Raw genomic sequence first — 20,606 nt, forward strand, 5'->3', positions numbered from 1 at the left:
AAAGTACATCTAAAATTCAAGCACTTTCTCTGGCATCAGGCTCGTGTGTATAACGCCTGCTGAACATCACTTTTATATCACACAGACACCTCAGAGTCACCATGGGGAAAACTCACTCGTATGTTCCCCAGTAAATCCACTTCTACTCTTGCATTCAGTAGCTCTGCAGAACTTCTGTTATATTGGTCACAAGCATGAGCAATCACTGTCACTCCCTAAGGTGGAAATCTGGCCTTCACCTCTGATCCCTTCCTCTCCTTTGTGGTCTACATTCTATCAATTACTAGTGCTAAGGAATTTAACTCCTAAATACTTCTCAAGTATATTATTTCTCAAATATCCATGCTCACTACTTTTATTCTGGCAAGATAGTCACCACATCTTACCAGGTTATTACAGAATCCTCTTTACCGCTTTTTCTGAAGCAAGTGTTCTGCCCCTGAAATCCATCCTGCCCAAAGTTATCAGGATAAAAAATACAAAATTCTGAGCTAACCTAGTTAGTCCCATACTTAAATCTTGAATGGCTTTACATCAACTATAAGGTAAAGCCTACAGTTTTCTTCCCTGTGAGTATTGGCCAACCTCCAAGCAGGAGACAAATTCCATACTTGAAAGGACTTAACTGAAGGGAAACCAATGAAAGAGCTATTTACTGAGGTTTTGCCAAGATAAGAGAAACAAGATTAGAGAGAATGTAATTAAAAAGATTGGGAAAAAAAAAAACAAAACAAAAGATTAGAGGCACCCAGGGACCAGCAGCATCATAAAGTTTTACCACCCTTGGTCTGAAGAAGGGTTTATAGAGGGAATGGTTAGCAAAGCCTAATGAGAGCTGGAGCCAAAAAAGAGGGGTCACTGGAAAGGAGCTATAAAGTAGGGGAATGTAGCCATTGCCAAATCATAAGCCTGCAGAGAAGAAGTCAGGGAGATGAGTACTCAACCTCTCTTTACTACCCCCCAAACTCTTGCCAAGGCCTCCTGTTGGTGCCACGCATCATTCCAAGTGTTCACATATTTATGCTCATTCTTTACACATAGGAGACTGAAGCACAGAAAAATTAAGAGAATTTCCTAAGTCCACATAGATAATAAATGAAGCAACCAGGATTCAAACTCAGGGAGTTTGACTACAAATTTTGTCTTCCTAACTACATCACTATAAAATTTTTCTAAATAAATATTTAAGACAGCATTTACAGCCTATTCTCATGAAGATTCTTAAAGAATGCATAAGTTCTAAATGATACATATTAGATAACTGTCACTTTGGAGCATGAATAATTTGAAGCTTTATGAACCATGACTTATTTATGTAAACATAAATATTCAAAACAGAAGTTGCTTCAGATTTGTTGGGATTCTTAGATGAACAATGAAAAGGGCCTCTGCTCAAATTAGGATTACTAATCACATGAGAGCTTTGGAATCTAAGTGCTTAATGAAAGTGATCATAAGATTTGTTATAAAAAATGAGTGGCCTGGAGTCTCTCTAGTCAGAAGGAGAGTAACATGATTTTAAAACTGTATTGGTCCATGTGATGCAGAAAGTGAAGTGAGGTCCACTATTTGGGGTAACGCTAAGTTTAGTAACTGGGACTGTATTTCACCTTTAACAGAAAGGTTCTACTGTTTCAAGAGCAGAGGGATTCATTTCTAGCTCTAAATGTTTGTAGGATTAGCAGTCCCTAAAACAGTATGCTGTTTTTAGTACCCGGAGCACTGAGAAATACTGAAATGGCTCTTATTATAAAACATTTGAACACATTTTCAGATGAATTTGATGGAATGATAATTGCATGGGAGAGACAAGGGGATAATGGCTCTTCTTGTCATTAGTTCTCTTCCTTGTGAATGATACTGAACAGCTTCCAGAGAACATCTGAGTTCTGATAAAATAGAGACTGTTTGTACCGACCTAATGAAGAGAAAGAGAAGAAAAAGATTTTGCTGTGAAGTTTGCGTTACTCTCGGTATTCATGAATGACCCGTCCCAATTTTTTCCCCTGGGTTCTTTCTTCCACACTTTGTAGTTATAAATAGTCCAACTCAAATGTCTCTCCTTAATGAGTTAATCGTATTACTGTAGTTTTAGTTTTAGTTTATAAACACGTTCTAAATGTTTATAATTGATATACTGTTGTTCATATTAATTGAACTATGTCTCAAAATAAGAATGATTTTTTTTTTACTTTTGCTTCTCATAATCTGTAATAGAAACAATTTACATGTGGAATACTCACAGATTAGGATTGTGGAAGGTATGTGGGGATTGAAATCTTTCTAAATGCACATTTTCTTTTTCTCAGTTTGATCTCAGAAATATCCCAGGGCCCAAACATCATTATCTTTATCATTTCCCTTATGTATTCTAACCCTTTCAAAGATATGGAAGGTTTTATGTCAAGAAAAATAGCAGCTTATATAAAACATACACACACATATAAGTGTACGTAAAGCATTCAAACCCAATGCAAAATCAGTGAATATTGAAAATAATTATTAGGGTGATAATGATGTACAGTGTAGACTCTTTAAGAGTAACAAATGTACCACTCTGGTGGGGTTGAAGTCAGCTAATCCAAATAAAATGTCATTGATGATGTTCCTTTTGACAATGATGGAAATCTTACATATTTTATGATGCACATAAAAAAAATAAAAACCAAGCATGAGGATATAGAAGAGCGTTATTAGGTTTAACAATAAAAATACATGGAATACATGTAATATAGTTGATTTGTTATAGCTATATGACCCATAGCCTTTGAATACGTTTCTTTCTTTGTGCCAAGTCATTCGGTTTAACTGCCCAGGTTGGTGCTATTACACAGAGTCAAACGGAAATGGTATTTCTGGTGTCACGTGTCACCTCGGTTATGTCATCTGCTGAGACTGTGCATTCTAAAGATGTGCTTTGGAGGAGGGAACACGGAAGAGGTCACTGGGAGGAGGAAGGGAAAGTAGAAAGCGGAAGCCTGGGAGCAGTTGCTTCCCTTGGCTTGGCTCTGCTTTCTTGAAGCGAATGCTTTGCTGATCCTGGGTCAGTTCATTCTTCTGACTGAAGGTCTCATATAGAAAGTCACCTCTCTGATAAGACCCAACAACCTGCACTTGTGTCTGAAATCTATGCAAGCTGTACTATGTCTTTGCAGCATCTTTGCAAATTCTTCTGGCCCATTAGTTCAGTTATGGTTGCCCATTGACTGGGACTCTTCTTTCAATTTGTAAAGGATGGGACAGCTCATCCAGGATATACCAGTGCTGACCATCTGGCATAACAGCACTTTTGCTGTGAGCTCTTCACAAAGTGCAAGAAAGTTTTAATCTGGACCTTGTCAATACATAACCTTTAATGATACTTACCTACTCACCCTGGGTGGCTCAGTCAGTTAAACCTCCGACTTCGGCTCAGGTCATGATCTCATGGTTCTTGGGTTTGAACCTGCATGGGGCTCTGTGCTGCCAGCTCAGAACCTGGAGCCTGCTGCGGAATCTGTGTCTCCTTCTCTCTCTGCCCCTTCTCCACGCACACACTCTCTCTCAAAAATAAATAAGCATTTAAAAAAATGATACTTAAAGCTACTTTTCTTTCTGGGTCCTTCTATTAAAGTTTCTATTTAGTCATTAGCAACTGAGTGATTTTGCCTGGGGTGGGGAAAATGGTTCAAGTGTATTGACCTTTAAAGCTTTTGACGATCTAATTTGAAAACTCCTTCTGTCTATTATCTTTAACAAACAAAAATCTAAAACAAACAAACAAAAAACCTTTATTATAGTTTCTCCATACTTTTGCAGTAGTCTGCTTCTTCCCTCCAGCCTTTCTTAGGAAGTCTGAATTATGACCTTAAGGACTTTCTGAAAACCCTTCCTTGTTTTCCACTTTTAGTCTCTGAACCTTATCATTTTTAAATTTGAGAAAGTAGACATGCCTAAAATCTGAAGTGTACTATACTTCTAGCCTTTGCCCCCACGCCCTGTGCCCTAAGAATGTAAGTGACTCAGACTTTGTTATCTTTGGAGACTTTCAAACTCGAGTATTTAACAATGTTGTTCCTGCAGATTCACAGGAGCTGGTTCTGCTGAAGCCCTGGCTTCATTTATACACAACGTGGGCTGAAGTTTACTGTTTGCTGAATAAATGAATAGAGTTAACGGGATTGCAGGAGTTGGAGAATGTTTTTTGCTTTTTGTTTTGTTTTTAATTTGTTGTCAAGTTAGCTGACATACAGTGTAGTCTTGGCTTCAGAAGTCTGTTCTCTGATTCATCACGTACATACAACACCCAGTGCCCATCCCAACAAGTGCCTTCCTCAATGCACATCTCCCATTTTCCCGGCCCCCATCAAAGGGTTGGAGGATGTTTAATCAACACACTATTTCAAAGCACTTTAAGAGAATCATTTCTTTGTAAAACTACAACTGATGATTGAATTACTACTTCCTAAAAATCTTAGAGAAGCAGTGGAACTCAGAGACCAAAAGCTCTATGTGCTTTATTTTACAAATGTAGAAATTGAAAATGAGAAGCAAAAGTGATGTGCTCAAAGTTACGATTCTGTTAACTGTCCTAAGTAGGACTGTAACTCATGTTTCTGGTTCTCCAACTGCAGCTGAGTTATTTTCATATAGCCTTGTCAGTAGAACACAGCAGAGAAACTACAATACTTGATTAGAGTGAGTTGGAAAGTATTCAATAATTTCACAAAAATGAACCTGATTTTCAAGCTAATTTACCCTGATCTCTTTCTGTTGGTTTTAACAAGGCTTTGCCATTTGAGGCATTATTTTTGGAATTTAGTTGATAATACCTAGATAATCAGTCTATGAATTCAGAAGAGAAGGACAGATTAAGCTTGTCTGTGTCTTTTCTTTATAAGTTAAAACGTATATTTGAATTTATGATAACTTCTATGAAGCTTTCTAAGAACAATTTTTTTTTAAGAATAGAATTTTTCAGTGACTGGATTTTATATCTGGAAGCAATAATGCCCTTCAATATGAAGGGAAGATTACATATTAAATTTTGAAACAGGATTAGCACTGAATTTCCCACTAAATGTCTGTGATTTAAATCAGCGAGGGCCTTTGGAACTTCAGAGTTTAGTTGACTTTGAGGTATGGTTGGTGCTATTTTCTGCCAAAGCAAAATTTGCAACTGTCAAGTTATTTGTGTTATTCTGTTTACCATAAGAATGTATCTATTTCCTTTTAGTTTTAGCACAGATCATGGTTTCGAAATATATCAAGGTTTTCAAAAATATTCTCAAATTTCTAAGGGCAAGTTTTTGTTTGATGTTATCAAATAAACCATTTTATTATTCTGGATTTAAATGTTGACTTTCAGAGATTTGAAGGTAGGGTGTGGATGGAGTACACAGTAGTTCACGTCTATACCCTGTGAGTTTTTGCATTTTCTTTGCTTTAGCATTTATGAATGCCTAACTCACTAGAAGCTTTTTCATTCCTTGCAGGTAAACATATTACCAGAAATACAGCATCAGCTTTGCAGTAAAGAAGGATTATGTCAAATAATTAGAAGATTTCCAGGTAATCTTTAGTTTGCCTCCTTATGCATAAACATGTGAGATATGTAGCCTGCTTTAGCAGATACCAAATAATGAGATCTCAGATCCATATATTTAGCTCCTCTGTCTATCATTTCACTATCACAAATCTTCCAGAATCCACAAGGTTTTTGCCCATGGGGAGACCCTGATAAAAAGGAATACAAACACAACGTTGGTATTCTTTCTTTTAGTTTTGCCTTCTAACTTTTAAGGTGAATATTCCCTTCTTCCTTTGTGTTTTTCTTTAAAATCATTCTTGTTTTATTTTATTTTTTTTTTATTTTTTTATTTTTAAAACCCACTTTTATTTTTTTTTCAATATATGAAATTTATTGTCAAATTGGTTTCCATACAACACCCAGTGCTCATCCCAAAAGGTGCCCTCCTCAATACCCATCACCCACCCTCCCCTCCCTCCCACCCCCCATCAACCCTCAGTTTGTTCTCAGTTTTTAACAGTCTCTTATGCTTTGGCTGTCTCCCACTCTAACCTCTTTTTTTTTTTTTCCTTCCCCTCCCCCATGGGTTTCTGTTAAGTTTCTCAGGATCCACATAAGAGTGAAAACATATAGTATCTGTCTTTCTCTGTATGGCTTATTTCACTTAGCATCACACTCTCCAGTTCCATCCACGTTGCTGCAAAGGGCCATATTTCATTCTTTCTCATTGCCACGTAGTACTCCATTGTGTATATAAACCACAATTTCTTTATCCATTCATCAGTTGATGGACATTTAGGCTCTTTCCATAATTTGGCTATTGTTGAGAGTGCTGCTATAAACATTGGGGTACAAGTGCCCCTATGCATCAGTACTCCTGTATCCCTTGGGTAAATTCCTAGCAGTGCTATTGCTGGGTCATAGGGTAGGTCTATTTTTAATTTTCTGAGGAACCTCCACACTGTTTTCCAGAGTGGCTGCACCAATTTGCATTCCCACCAACAGTGCAAGAGGGTTCCCGTTTCTCCACATCCTCTCCAGCATCTAGTCTCCTGATTTGTTCATTTTGGCCACTCTGACTGGCGTGAGGTGATATCTGAGTGTGGTTTTGATTTGTATATCCCTGATGAGGAGCGATGTTGAGCATCTTTTCATGTGCCTGTTGGAATCCGGATGTCTTCTTTCTTGTTTTATTTTAAAAGCAATTATTATAATACTTCTTAATTATATAAAACTTGAGGTTTTAAAAATATATGTATTTCTTCATGATTAATTCTGATCTCAATAAATCTATTTCCTTTTTTTTTTTAATTCCCTGAATTTGCCTGTTTTACACAGGATACTGAATGAGTAAATTCTATGCCTTGACAACATTAGTAATTTGGGACAAAAATTAACATATCTTTTCCTCATAGATTCCCAGGGTGAAAGAAAAATCAGATGGTCTATGAGTCTTCATAGATCAAATTATAGCTTACTTTAAAACCCATCAGTGAAAGGGTTTCTCAAATTTCTTGTTTAAAACCTATTTCATGCTATACAGCTTATGCCCCTAGAAAGTATTTCACTATGTAATTAAAATTTAGAACTGCGTAGCTTCAATTCTATTTTTAAAAATTTAATTTGTGTTCTGGTGGAATCAGAAAACTGATATCTTATCCCATTGGGTTTTCCATGGGGTTTCTGCTTCCATACCAAAGATAAGCCACATTGGTATGTCCCATTGTAAAGACTAGTCTTCTGCTGTCATTTATTAAGGATTAAAATGTAGTAAAAATGAATCAAAAATTCAACTTTCAATTTAAGATACTTGCCTAAGATAAATAAGTCGCATAAACTTGGTTTTATAGTTATTGTTTTATGTGGCAATTGTAACTGCCTCCATAATCTCTAAGTTTTATTTTGTTTCCGTAAACTTCAGCTGGGTAGTTTTTATTTTATTTTAAAAAATGTAATGTTTTTGTGAGATGCAAGTAAAGTAATTATTTCCATTAATATATTATTAGGAAGTATCTAGGAATCCTTTAGGGAATTTGAAAAAAAAATTTGTTTATATTTTTAACAGAGCCTACATATTATTAAAGTATGTTTTTCTTTGTTGCTACTTACATTTCCTTTTTTTAAAAAAATATAATTTATTGTCAAGTTAGCTAGCATATAGTGTATACATGTGCTCTTGGCTTTGGGAGTAGAATCCCGTGATTCATCACTTACATACAACACCCATTGCCCATCCCATAAGTGCCCTCCTCAATGGCCATCACCCATTTTCACCTCCCCCTACAGCAACCCTCAGTTTGTTCTCTGTATTTAAGAGTCTCATATGGTTTGCCTCCCTCTCTGTTTATAACTATGTTTTTCCCTTCCCTTCCTCCATGGTCTTCTGTTAAGTTTCTCACATTCCACATTATGAGTGAAAACATGATATTGGTCTTTCTCTGACAGACTTATCTCACCCTAGCATAGTACCCTCCAGTTCCATCCATGTTGCTGCAAATGGCAAGATTTCATTCTTTTTCATTGCCAAGTAGTATTCCATTGTATATATAAACCACATCTTCTTTATCCATTCATCAGTTGATGGACATTTGGGCTCTTTCCATAATTTGGCTCTTATTGATAGTGCTGCTGTAAACATTGGGGTACATGTGCCCCTATGAATCAGAGCTCCTGTATCCTTTGGATAAATTCCTAGTAGTGCTATTGCTGGGTCATAGGGTAATTCTATTTTTAATTTTTTTGAGGAAACTCCACACTGTTTCCTAGAGTGGCTGCACCAGTTTGCATTCCCACCAAAAGTGCAAGAAGGTTCCCCTTTCTCCATATTCTCACCAACATCTATTATTTCCTGAGTTGTTAATTTTAGCCACTCTGACCTGTATGAGGTGGTATCTAAATGTGGTTTTGATATGTATTTCCCTGCTGGTGAGCAATGTTGAGCATTTTTTCATATGCTTATTAGTCATCTGGATGTCTTCTTTGAAAAATTGTCTATTCATGTCTTCTATCCATTTCTTCACTGGATTATTATTATTATTTTGGGGGTGGTTGTTGAGTTTGGTAAATTCTTTATAGATTTTGTCATTTGCAAGTATGTTCTCCCATTCTGTCGGTTGCCTTTTAGTTTTGTTGATTGTTTCCTTTGTCGTGAGAAGATTTTCATCTTGATGAGGTCCCAATAGTTCATTTTTGCTTTTATTTCTCTTGCTTTTGGAGACGTGTCGAGTAAGAAGTTGCTGTGGCTGAAGTCAAAGAGGTTGTTGACTGTTTTCTCCTCTAGGATTGTGATGGTTACCTGTCTCACATTTAGGTCTTTCATGCATTTTGAGTTTATTTTTGTGTATGGTGTAAGAAGGTGGTCCAGTTTCATTCTTTTGCATGTTGCTGTCCAGTTCTCCCAGCACCATTTGTTAAAAAGACTGTCTTTTTTCCATTGGATACTCTTTCCTGCTTTTTCAAAGATTAGTTGGCCATACATTTGTAGGTACAATTCTGGACTAGTCACATTTCAAAATGATAGATTCAAAATATTAAGTTTCTTGGGGCGCCTGGGTGGCTCAGTCAGTTGAGTGTCCGACTTTGGCTCAGGTCTTGATCTCATGGTTCGTGAGTTTGAGCACTGCATCAGGCAGAGCCCACTTCAGATCCTCTGTCCCCTTTCTCTCTGCCCCTTCCCTGCTCACATTCTCTCTCTCAATAAATAAAACATTAACTAAAAAACATTAAGTTTCTTTAGCATTGGAGTTAGCAGAACATGTAGAATCATAGGACTAAAAGCTCATTTATACCCAGAAATTAGTTATCACTTTAAAAACACTTGCCAAACAACTCTTACACAAGTTTATATTTTATATTTTGCTTCCATACAATTAAGAAGTTTTTTTTTTTTTATTGTTGAGAGACAGAGAGAGATAGAGCATGAGTGGGGGAGGAGCAGAGACAGAGAGGGAGACACAGAATTCAAAGCAGGCTCCAGGCTTTGAACTATCAGCAAGCACAAAGCCTGATGTGGAGCTCAAACTCATGAACTGTGAGATCATGACCTGAGCCAAGTTCAGACTCTTAACCAACTGAGTCACCCAGGTGCCCTACAATTAAGAGGTTTTTAACTGTCTCCATTTGCTTTAAATATTACTTTTTCCTCAAGAACATCTATAGGCTCTAGAAATATGTAGTCCTTTCACTACGACATCTAGTGTTTTAGTTTTCTATTTATCTCTGTGACTAACAGGGTAATTTCATGGAATATATAGCCTTTTAAGTAAAATTATTTCTCCTATCATGTTATCTTTCTTTAGCTGAAGATAATTTTCTTAGATGTGTAGCTTTAAAGGACAGCATGTAAGTTCACAGCATTACTTTCTGACTTAAACTTTATAATCAATAGCTTTTGTTATAGACTGTTGCTATGAATATACAGTATGTAGTATAAACCCTGTATTCACAAGACTGAAAACATTCTATTTGTTGTCAATACTGAATATTTAATATTGAATAGATTAGATAACAACATGTCTATGTCAGTACCTAAATATACACTACTATTAAAGAGGTAAGATAGTGAAACTAAACAAACTACTTTATAATTTAGCCATTTTACTTAAAGCCAAAATGTCCTGTGCTGTTTTAGGCTGTTTCCTTTGGAGGTAGACAAAACACAAATTTGTGACACCAGAGATTTAACTCTGCCAACTATTAGCTCTGTGATTCAGAGGTCGTTCATTTTTTGTTGTTTGTTTGCTTTTTAATCTATAAAGTGAGGATAATGAAACCCATTTCATAAGTTTAATTTAAAAAATATAGTAGTTCCTGTTATCTATGTGTGTGTGTATAATTTGATTTGAATAATAAAGCATATTATATATTATACCTGACACATAATGCTCAAGTAATGGTAAATGGGTCATCCTAGATGCAAAAAATCAAACAACACACCTCACAGTATTTAATATTTTTTCTCTTTATATGATTGATTATCACTCTGATTTTATGTTTCTGGCAAAAACTGTGAAGGGTCTGAGATTTCCCCCTATTTCCAAGTTCACAAGTCAGCCTGTCACTGTTTCCCAAGCACTGGCAAAAGACATGAGACTCCTGGGTCAGAGACAAACGACTTTATTATTTACAGCAATAGCAGTAGGCAGACTAGCAGCATTTGCACTGGTTCACTGAATCCCAGTTCCCACAGGGTGATGTGAAGAGAGCTAGGTGACACTTGTATACTTAGTGGTTCGCGTTTCAGTAGAGCAGCTCTGAGCTTAGGGGAGTTTGAATGTTTTATAATGGGCAGTGAGGATGCCTGCCCTTTGCTCCAGAGAGAGATATTATTTTTGTTATACTGGACAAAACCTTCTCTTTTTTCCAGAGTGAGACACCATCTCTATCTTTCAATTCTATCTACTATATAAATATCTTTGAAAAGATAGTTCAGGACAAAGATAATCAGTGCCTCTGTTCGCAAAATGTACAGAAATGTGAAAGATGCATGGAGAAGTATCTCCCAACAGTTTCAGAGAATACCGGACAAATTCTAGCTCTGAAGCTTAATCAGTGTATACTTCTGAGCAAGACTTAAAGCCGAGTTGTGCTTCGGTTTTCTTGCCTATGAAAATACAATGTTTGGCAATGAATAATAATGCTGAGATTCCATGATTCTGCTATACCTTTTTTTTCATTCAAACATGCTGTCCTGGGCTTTATCTTAAGCAGTAGGCAGAGACAGGGATGCTAAGAGAGGAGAGAAGATCATCTGGGTGGATGTAGCTGGAACCCTGCACATGTGGCAGGACAGAGTTTGGGCCAGAGGTAGAGGAGTAATTGAAGACAGCATGTAAGACTAACACAGTCTGTTCCGTTCCATAGTCAAACTGAATGTACCTGCCATTAGACTTGTGACTCACTTTAAAAGTCACAAATCCATGGGATTTTATTGGCTAGCACAGAGATTTATTTTTACCTTGGCATTTAAATGCTTTGCCTTTTGGGGAAAGAAGGTTTCATAACTTTTAGTTGGCCCAGAGTTCTGGTTAATGTTTTTTGTTGCTTTTTAGTAAGCTTTTTTTTTAAGATAAAAAGAATTTCTTTCCCATATTTGAAACAGAGACACAAAGCAAAACATCAGAGAAAGGTTTTACTTGGGTTCTGAGTTGTTGTTTTTGTTCTTTTTTACGCAGCATCACCACCCAATAAGCCCTGGTTAGAAGTGTGCCAGATTTTTGTCCATTACTTGTTCTTTCCAGTAGTTTTACCTCACCCCTGAGCATTGGCATTCACGGGAAGCTTGAAATGGTAGTACCCAGACTTGATGCAAAGGTAGCATTTTGAACACTTTAGGACCTGTGTCCTCATTTTTATAATGTGTGGATACAGAAAGAGAAAGGAAAACGATACAAAATTAATCTTTTGTTGTATCTAAAGAAGACTGGACTTTAAAATATCATAGATGTGGGGCACCCGGATGGCTCAGTCAACTAAGCGTCCGACTTTGGCTCAGGTCATGATCTCACAGTTTGTGAGTTCGAGCCCATGTCAGGCTCTGTGCTGACAGCCCAGAGCCTGGAGCCTGCTTTGGATTCCGTGTCTCCCTCTCTCTCTGTCCCTCCTTTGTTTGCACTCTGTCTTGCTCTCTCTCAAAAATAAATAAAAACACTAAAAAAATTTTTTTTTTATTTTTATTTTTTTTTCAACGTTTATTTATTTTTTTGGGACAGAGAGAGACAGAGCATGAACGGGGGAGGGGCAGAGAGAGAGGGAGACACAGACTCGGAAACAGGCTCCAGGCTCCGAGCCATCAGCCCAGAGCCTGATGCGGGGCTTGAACTCATGGACCGCCAGATCGTGACCTGGCTGAAGTCGGACGCTTAACCGACTGCGCCACCCAGGCGCCCCAAAAATATTTTTAATCCTAGATGTTTACTACCAAATGTAAAACATAGGTTCCAAATAACATAATTGAAATTATTTTTAAACATTGATCAATAATAGTTATTTATCTCACGTGGCACTGATGATTGATTTTAATACTCCAGGTCTAAAAATTCCTATTTGTTATATGATGTCAGTGGAATATCATCAGGGAAACAGGTAGCTTAGCTTGGATTTAAATGAAGCAACATGGAAATTGTGAATGCTTAATACCGCTTGAGGATTTTTATTGCTTTCATTTTTTTCCTCCCCTCTGCTATAACTTGGAGGAATACTCTCCTTCAAACAAGAATACAAAAAGTGAGAACATTCCCATTAGTAAAGACTGGGGACTTGTCTCTTCAAGGCAATCAGGCAAACTTTCAGAGAAAGGTCAGTTTGCTTATTCTCTGTCCTCTCAAACGCTGACACCCCTTCTCTGTGTCTCCTGTGTGTTCCTTCATGTTTCTGCCTTTCCAAAGACTTCCATCTCCTGTCCTATACATGATTGTTTCCTTTATGCAAAACATTCTTTCCCCAAGTAAAACTCATCTCTTTAGTATGACTGACTTCAGCTAGGTGATAGCAGAAAGTAAGCTGATGGAACTAATTCAGACTAAATTACACCCTCACCCCGGTCATAAGCCTCTTAGATGTATTTGCATTTTTATAAAAGAAGCTTGCAAAGCCAATGAATTTCTAATTGGTAGAATTTCTGGAAGTGCACTTAAATTCCCATTCACTTCATCTGTAAGCCGTCCACTTGCAAAGCTACTTGGATCCGTCTACTTTATCTGTCTCTAGCATGACCAGTCTAGTTCAAGCCAACATTTTCTCATAAACTGCCCTTTCCTTTCTTGCCCCTGAAAAATCCACTCCATTACCGAGACTAAAGCCAGAGTTATCTTCCCCCATCCTTTTCATAAATAAAACAAGTTTATTAGACCTCCTCAGAGCAATTCATCTAGGGACTAAACAGTGAGGCCTAGGTAACTGGCTTTCTGATGCTCTGACTTGATCCCAGGTTAGATTTTATGTAGAAGAAAAGTCCCACACCCAAATGTTGTCAGGGACCTGGGATGTGACTTAAATAAATTCATAGCAAATTCAGCAGCTTGAGAGGTCAGATAACCGACACATTTTCAGATTTGGCCTGTCATCAAATTTATAGACTCTTTAAGCCATTTGGTCTCCCAGAAGAGAAGAGAAGAGGAGGTGAAGACGTGGACAAGTACAAGGCAGTACCATGTGGCATCACCCAGATGTACCTCAGTAATGTTGCAGTGTTGGAAACTTAGGGGAAGTTCCCTCCTGTGTCTCACCCCTGCAAGATCCAGATCCCATGCAGTGATCCTTCTCTCACCCTCTGATCCCTATACTTGTCTATGCTCCTCCCCTTCGGCACATGTTTGCATTTTCCTAAACTCTTTGTGATTCCAGCTTCCATTTTCCTCACAGAACTTTGCTAACCCCTGAGAACAATGACGCTGGGTTTTCTGCTAAAAAAAAACCTTAATCTCGGGAGCTGGGAGGGATCCTCAGCATCTCCTCGCTCCTTCTCCTTACTGTCATCTATTGACATTCTGATCATTCAACATATTCCGTAAGGAAATTGTCACCCAGTTTAACTTCTTCCTCTCCACTTCAAATATGCCAGCATTCCTGTCAGTTTTGATGTCCATACCAATGACCTTTCATTGTCCTAACCTCGCAGCTCTTTGATGTTATCAAGCCATGACCTTCATTTCTAATCAACTTTAGCCTCCAAGTACTGTAGACTTCGTCAGCGGCTTGCATCACGCAGCACTACCCCATCTTTGAAAGCTTACTGATTCACGACTTTATAATCAGTCTTCCTGGTGTTTTCACTTCTTCAGTGCCAGAGGCTGAAACCTCAAATGACACTTTTAGTATTCTTAATTTTACTTCTTTCTTTAAGTCTGTCAGCCATTTTTGGTCATAATTCCTTTCTTACCAAGCCTAGACCACTTAGTCTGCCACTTGAAATATTTCTCTAAAAGCACTTGCAACATTGTATTTTTCTTCCACACCAGTCCTTAAGGCAATTATATAAAAATCTCTTAACCTGACTTATCTGCTTCTACACAACAAACACTGGAGAAAATCATAGGAGTTTGCTGTGTTTTTGTTTTGTTTTGTTTTATTTTTGTTTTGTTTTGTTTTGTTTTTCCTGAGGATGTCTTCCTCACTTGCTAAAATGGAAAAAAAAAATCATACTGCTTTGCAATTGTCAGCTCAACCACCACCACAGCTGGCTGGTGGCCCCTGAAGCAGCCTGTCCTAATTTCTCTCTAAAATACTTATGAAAACACACACACACACACACACACACACACACACACACACAAATTTAAAAACTGTTGCTAGCATGTGCATTGCAGAGATAGGAGGACTTTCCATGCATTGTAAGGCTGATGGAAGTAAATTGTCATTCCTAATTTTGTATTGATAGAGAAGATCCTCTTCGTCCTTGGTTATGATGTATTTCAAAAGAAAAGTGAGCAGAATGTGTTGATGGTTTGGATGGGTTTGTAAAAGAATATCTGCTGCGGTTTTAGCTAGCCATCAGTTGGGCTAAGCACACTAGATACCAGGAATGGAGCTTAATCTGTCATTCAGCTTTAGGTACCAGAAAATTCAAGTGGGAAGTCAAGGACACATTCCTTCCAAATTAAGCATATTGTTTTTAAAATGAAAAAAAAAGTATAAAGAGGAAAATAAATATCTTGAATTCACTAACCCAGAAATAATTACTGGGAACATTTTTGTGTGTTTTGTTACTCGAGAGTACCTTCCAAGTGAAGTCTACCCAATTTTTTGAAGTAAATTTATACTTTCTTTCCTCTGTGTTCCTATTGTACCATGTGAAAACCTCCATTATAGTCACCTCACATTGTATCTTAATTGCATTTGTATGTGTTTGTCTTCCCACAAGGACTGAGTGTCCCTGAGGGCAGGACCTTATTTCTCACTTCTCAAGTTCAGTACATGGTCGTAGTTCCTGGTATATAACAGCCACTCTAGTGTTTTTAAATTAGAAACTGGAGAGGATGTTAATGGAGGGTATCAGTGTTGTGAAAAGAGAGCCCTACCCATCATCAGGGGGTCTTGGCAAAGCTTAGACAGATTTATCCCTTTACCCATTACGAGCTCAATATTAAGTTGGTACTTTGGGGCAAAGGACAGGGGCAGGCAAATTTGAAAATACTGTCGCAGTCCTCCAAGATAGAATTGCCCATTTTAAGTAATAAGGCATTTGCACTTGTGAAAGAACTAGAGAACTGTTATACTATTACACATGTGCAAGGCAGAAAGATACCAATAAATTACATGAGGCAGCTTCATCCTCTAGGGGATCACCACTGCAGCCAAAAGACTCACACCTCATTGCTTTCTAAAAGGACAAGCTTGGGGCGCCTGGGTGGCGCAGTCGGTTGAGCGTCCGACTTCAGCCAGGTCACGATCCCACAGTCCGTGAGTTCGAGCCCCGCGTCGGGCTCTGGGCTGATGGCTCAGAGCCTGGAGCCTGTTTCCGATTCTGTGTCTCCCTCTCTCTCTGCCCCTCCCCCGTTCATGCTCTGTCTCTCTCTGTCCCAAAAATAAATAAACGTTGAAAAAAAATTTTTTTTAATAAATAAATAAATAAATAAATAAAAGGACAAGCTTAACACTTTATCACACTGTTGACTGGTCATTCATGCAGGATACACGTGGACGTGTTCTTCCCTTGGATAGGCTCCTGTTTGCATACCATTGCAACCCAAAAGTCTTTAAGTATTTGTTCGCCACTTGTTTAGAATAGAAGCTAAGTGCTGACTTCCAGAATGATGGAGAAGGAAGATAATAGTAAGAGCTCTCTCTTTCCTATGCAGTAAGGTTTTAGTACCTCTTATAGATCAGCTCTCTGGACAGTTTTCTTCATCTTAATGGTTCTACATTCAGAGTAGAGGAAATACAATACTTCTTGCTGACTATTGTGCTTCAGCACTTATTCTCCATGGATCCTGTGAAAGTGAGGGTGTGTGAGATATGGCCAGAACATCTAAATCAGAAAGAAAGAGCATTGATCTAGATTGCAGTGAATGTTAGGTGGATTATTTTTCTTTTTAAAGCTCTGAACCTTAAAGAAAAATCTCAGAAACCTTACTTAACAAAGAAACGGAGCTGCTCTGATCGATAATGGGTAGGATCCTACTCTCTTCATCCTTCCCTTTGTTCTTTTTTTTCATCCTCTTGGTGGCCCCTAGAAGCAACTTCCTAACACCTACTCGACCCCGGCAAGCTCACCAGAGTTCAGTCTGGGAATCATGGCTTGAAACAAGGAGCTTTAGAATAGAGAGAGTTAATAGCAGCCACTGGGGGTGGAAAATACTGCCATGATTCTATTTGCCAAGTATGAAAGTTAGGAATATTCTCTTTCCTTCCTGTATCCTGTTCAGGTTTTTGGTCACCTATGAGAAGGAAGTTAATGAAAACAGAAACAAAATTTTTAGAATGATCAAACATGAATTTTTAAAATTACTTTCACCTTTCCCTTTTATTATGCCTTGATAACACTAGTAAGATACATTCATTATGAGAAGATTAGAAAATACAGATAAACAAAAAGAAAGAAAAATGTAAATGCAGTGTCATTACATAATATTTCATACCTTCCTTATGAATGTACAAATTTTACATAGTAGAGTAACATACACTTTGAATGTGAATAAGCTATGGCATATTTATCAGTGGAAAACTATGAAGGCATTAAAAACGATGGAAATCGACACTATTTGGCAGAGAAAAATGCTCATACCATATTGTTGACTTAAAAATAAGGGTAATCCCTGTATATGCTGTACATATATTTTATATTATTATATGCTTTGCCTGTGTATATAATATCTACTTATAAAATGTTATAAACAATGTTTTGTTTTCAAAACATATTCTTACTATAAACATACATGTATTAGTTCATTCATTCGTCAACAATGCCTCCATAAGGGAGATACTATTATTCCTTTTTTGCTCAAGTGGAGAGAAATCAGGGATGTTTCCCGAGACCACACATCTAACAGGTGGTAGCTGCACACAGGCACTATGAGTCTGGAGGATGAAGTTTTCAGCCACTGCACCTGGCCAAGCTCCTCAGCATGGTATTCAAGGCTCCCACTGGAGGGCAGCCTCCATTCCTCCCAGGTCGCCCACTATTCCCTCCACCCAAATCTGCTCAAGCCAGGCTCCTCTTTCCTCTGTCCCTTCAATGGCACACTTAACTGTCCTCTCCTCTCCCGGACTTTACTCTAATGACCTCATTTGAACTTAATCATCTCTTTTAAAGACCTCTCTTTCAAATACAGTCACACTCTGAAGTGCTGGGGGTTAGGACTTCGACAGATGAACTTCTAGGGGACACGGTTCCAATCATAACAGCCAGAGATGGGTGGAGGAGGGAAATATGATTGGCTGTTCCACCAGATCCATATGGAGAGAGGAGAGCAGATCCCCAGGGGAAGAAAGGGATATTGGACAGATGAAAACAACTTGACTGGTTACGATAAAGCCCATGGAATTCTTTAGGCAGAACAACCTCACACCCCCAACGCAAATCGTTTTAAAGTGAGAGACTATCTTTCTTCTCTTCAGCACCAAGAGTCCAATACTGTCCATTGGGGATTCAAGTGCCCTTCTGCTGACCCCCTATGTGGATTGTCTTAGTTCTCACTTCCTGCCTTGAAGCTCAGTTCTCACATGCCTCTGCTCTCCAGAGCCAGCTAATTTAATAAATTAATTAGTCCTGCTGTGCTTTCCAGTCTCAACTGTACTGTACTTGCCCCACCCCCACCCAGGACATACTTCAACCCAAATGAATAATTCTATTGGTGAGAATTTTAGACACCATTGCAGAACCTCATGGAAACTGCTGAATCATGCAAATGTGACAGGCAATCTCTGACACTGTCTGACCTAACCATAAAATTCACCGCTCTGCCTGTAAGACATAAATCTCTAAATTAGCTAATCACAGCCAAAATCAAGTGAAGATTTTTGGGAAATGATAGCATAGCCTTGCTCCATTTCCTTGAAAAATGGGGGGGAAATATCTGCTGTTTAGTATGTAGTTTGTTAGTCGGAAACTACATAATTCTTCCTTCCAGCTGGTATTTCTTAAAAAGAAACAAGCTTGTCAATGGGCCTAAGATATATATACTGTGTAGTGCTTCATGCCTGGCCACTGGCAAGATGGAAGGCAAAGGCAGTGGTGGCCAGTAGCACTGGGATATGTGGATGAGTGTGCATTTTAGGAGACCCACTTTGTCATCTTCTCTCAGGGAGAAGCTGGCCCGAGATCACTGACCCAAAAGTGTCTCTTGCTTCTGTGTCACTCATGGCTTTACACTTTGCACGTTTGGCATGAGGCCCGTTTGAAAGGGACAGCATGTTCATTTTTCAGTAAACATTTGGCAGCTCGTTGACATCTCTGAAGTTGTGCTAAAGACCAGCTAGTTGAGGGAGCTTACTAATCCCTTTGCACTTTGATAGGAAAAGTCTGGTAAATCTTTACTGATTTGTGACCTTGCACTTCATGCCACCATGTAGGTATATCCATCTGTTTCACTTGGAGTTTGTTATCTTGGGCCACATACTGTGATATAACAGAGGCAACATCGTGTGACACACTTACAATATGATTCTGATTATTAATTGTGATTTTCAATGGGACTATAAAGGAAGAAGTGGTAAGAGTGACCTTCACTCTTTTGTTGCCTAAATCTCTGTGGCAGGCTCCTATTTACTTATTTTGACGATAAAATAGGTGAATGAGAATAACACTTAAATAATACCAAAGCAACTTGTTACAACTGTGAAGAACTTCAAACAATAAAACTGGATTTCTTTGCATTACATAATAAAGACTCAGTAAACTATATTTATACTTCATGGATTTGGTTATTCTGTTATCCCAGCCTGCATTTATTCATCAGTTGTTTTATATCTTGCTAAGTGTAGACACATTCCATGACTCAGTATGTAGCCTGCCAAAATAAACTATACTATGTTTGTTGGCATTTCCCTCAACAAATGCATCACCCAAGCAGTGACAATGGTATTTTCCCCACCTCAGTTCTTCTGGAGCCATTGTATTTGTAACAGATATATTAGCAGTGAATCTGAAGTTTTGATAAGATGCCTGAAAACATAACGTGCTTCAAAATAGACATAAAAGTTCTTACAGAAGTGGCCAAACTTTTTATTTTTATGCCATCAGAGGGCTACACTGTTTGGGGATTACAAGAGCTGATTAAGAAGGTTGCAAAACAAAATCAGGTTCAAGGATTTAGCTGGTGACATGTTCCAAATTCATCCTGACAGTTACATACTTGATTTGTAAGTGAACTCAATAGGCAAAGGAGAACTATACTATAATTTTGATTCATTTGTCTATACATTTTTAAATCTATTCATTTATGTATTTAGATAAATGAATATAAATATGTAAACATATAAATGTAATTTTTATATTAATTCAATCAATCAATCAATCAGTCTATCCATCTGTCAAGAGTGTGTGTGTGTGTGTGTGTGTGTGTGTGTGTGTGTGTTTGGTGTTGGAAGATACAATGTGTGGAACTTCAAAATAACCTCTCTCCCAGTTTCCTAATGGCAGTAGACATAGATGTTGAACAACAAAATGTCAAGTGTTATGAAAGAAAAATATTGTTAGTAAGTTTGTTGTGCTCATATCTTTTTTCATTCATTTTCATGGAAGTCTAGGACCATGAACTGACTTTTGATTTGCAAGATTATCATCAATATTATAAGATAAAAGCCCACTAAAGTGATCCATGAACTGTAATGCACACAGCTTCATGAAGGGTATGTTGTTTAACATATTATTCATGGGAAGGTGATTCTTGTTATGACTAGTCTCTTGAATTTTTCTTTGAAAGCATAATAATTAACAATACAATTTATTAGTACCAATACATTTTAACAGGCATTTAATGTCTTCCAATCTGACACATCCTGTTGAAAAATATATTGATAAAGGCCCAAAATGAGAGTTGCAGCAAGCTATACACAAAGTGAAATACATTTAGTTTCCTAAATAGAATGTTAGAGTCCTTCATTTGTAGTTGAACTTGTGATTAGAAAGGATACATATCTTGGCAGAACCATAATTAAG

The 20,606-nt window shown here is 37.8% G+C and overlaps 1 protein-coding gene across 4 annotated transcripts in view; it reads left to right on the forward strand.

The window, feature by feature from the left end:
• The window catches only part of CPED1 (cadherin like and PC-esterase domain containing 1), a 272,086-nt gene that overhangs the window by 58,615 nt on the left and 192,865 nt on the right, over positions 1-20,606 (forward strand). For all 4 annotated transcript variants that reach the window (XM_043589341.1, XM_043589342.1, XM_043589343.1 and 1 more), the window contains exon 4: positions 5,475-5,550. In XM_043589341.1, the coding sequence (XP_043445276.1) occupies positions 5,475-5,550 (76 nt within the window). The remainder of the gene's footprint in view (positions 1-5,474; positions 5,551-20,606) is intronic.

The sequence above is a fragment of the Prionailurus bengalensis genome, chromosome A2 (assembly GCF_016509475.1).
Source record: "Prionailurus bengalensis isolate Pbe53 chromosome A2, Fcat_Pben_1.1_paternal_pri, whole genome shotgun sequence".
Classification (NCBI taxonomy): Eukaryota; Metazoa; Chordata; class Mammalia; order Carnivora; family Felidae; genus Prionailurus; species Prionailurus bengalensis.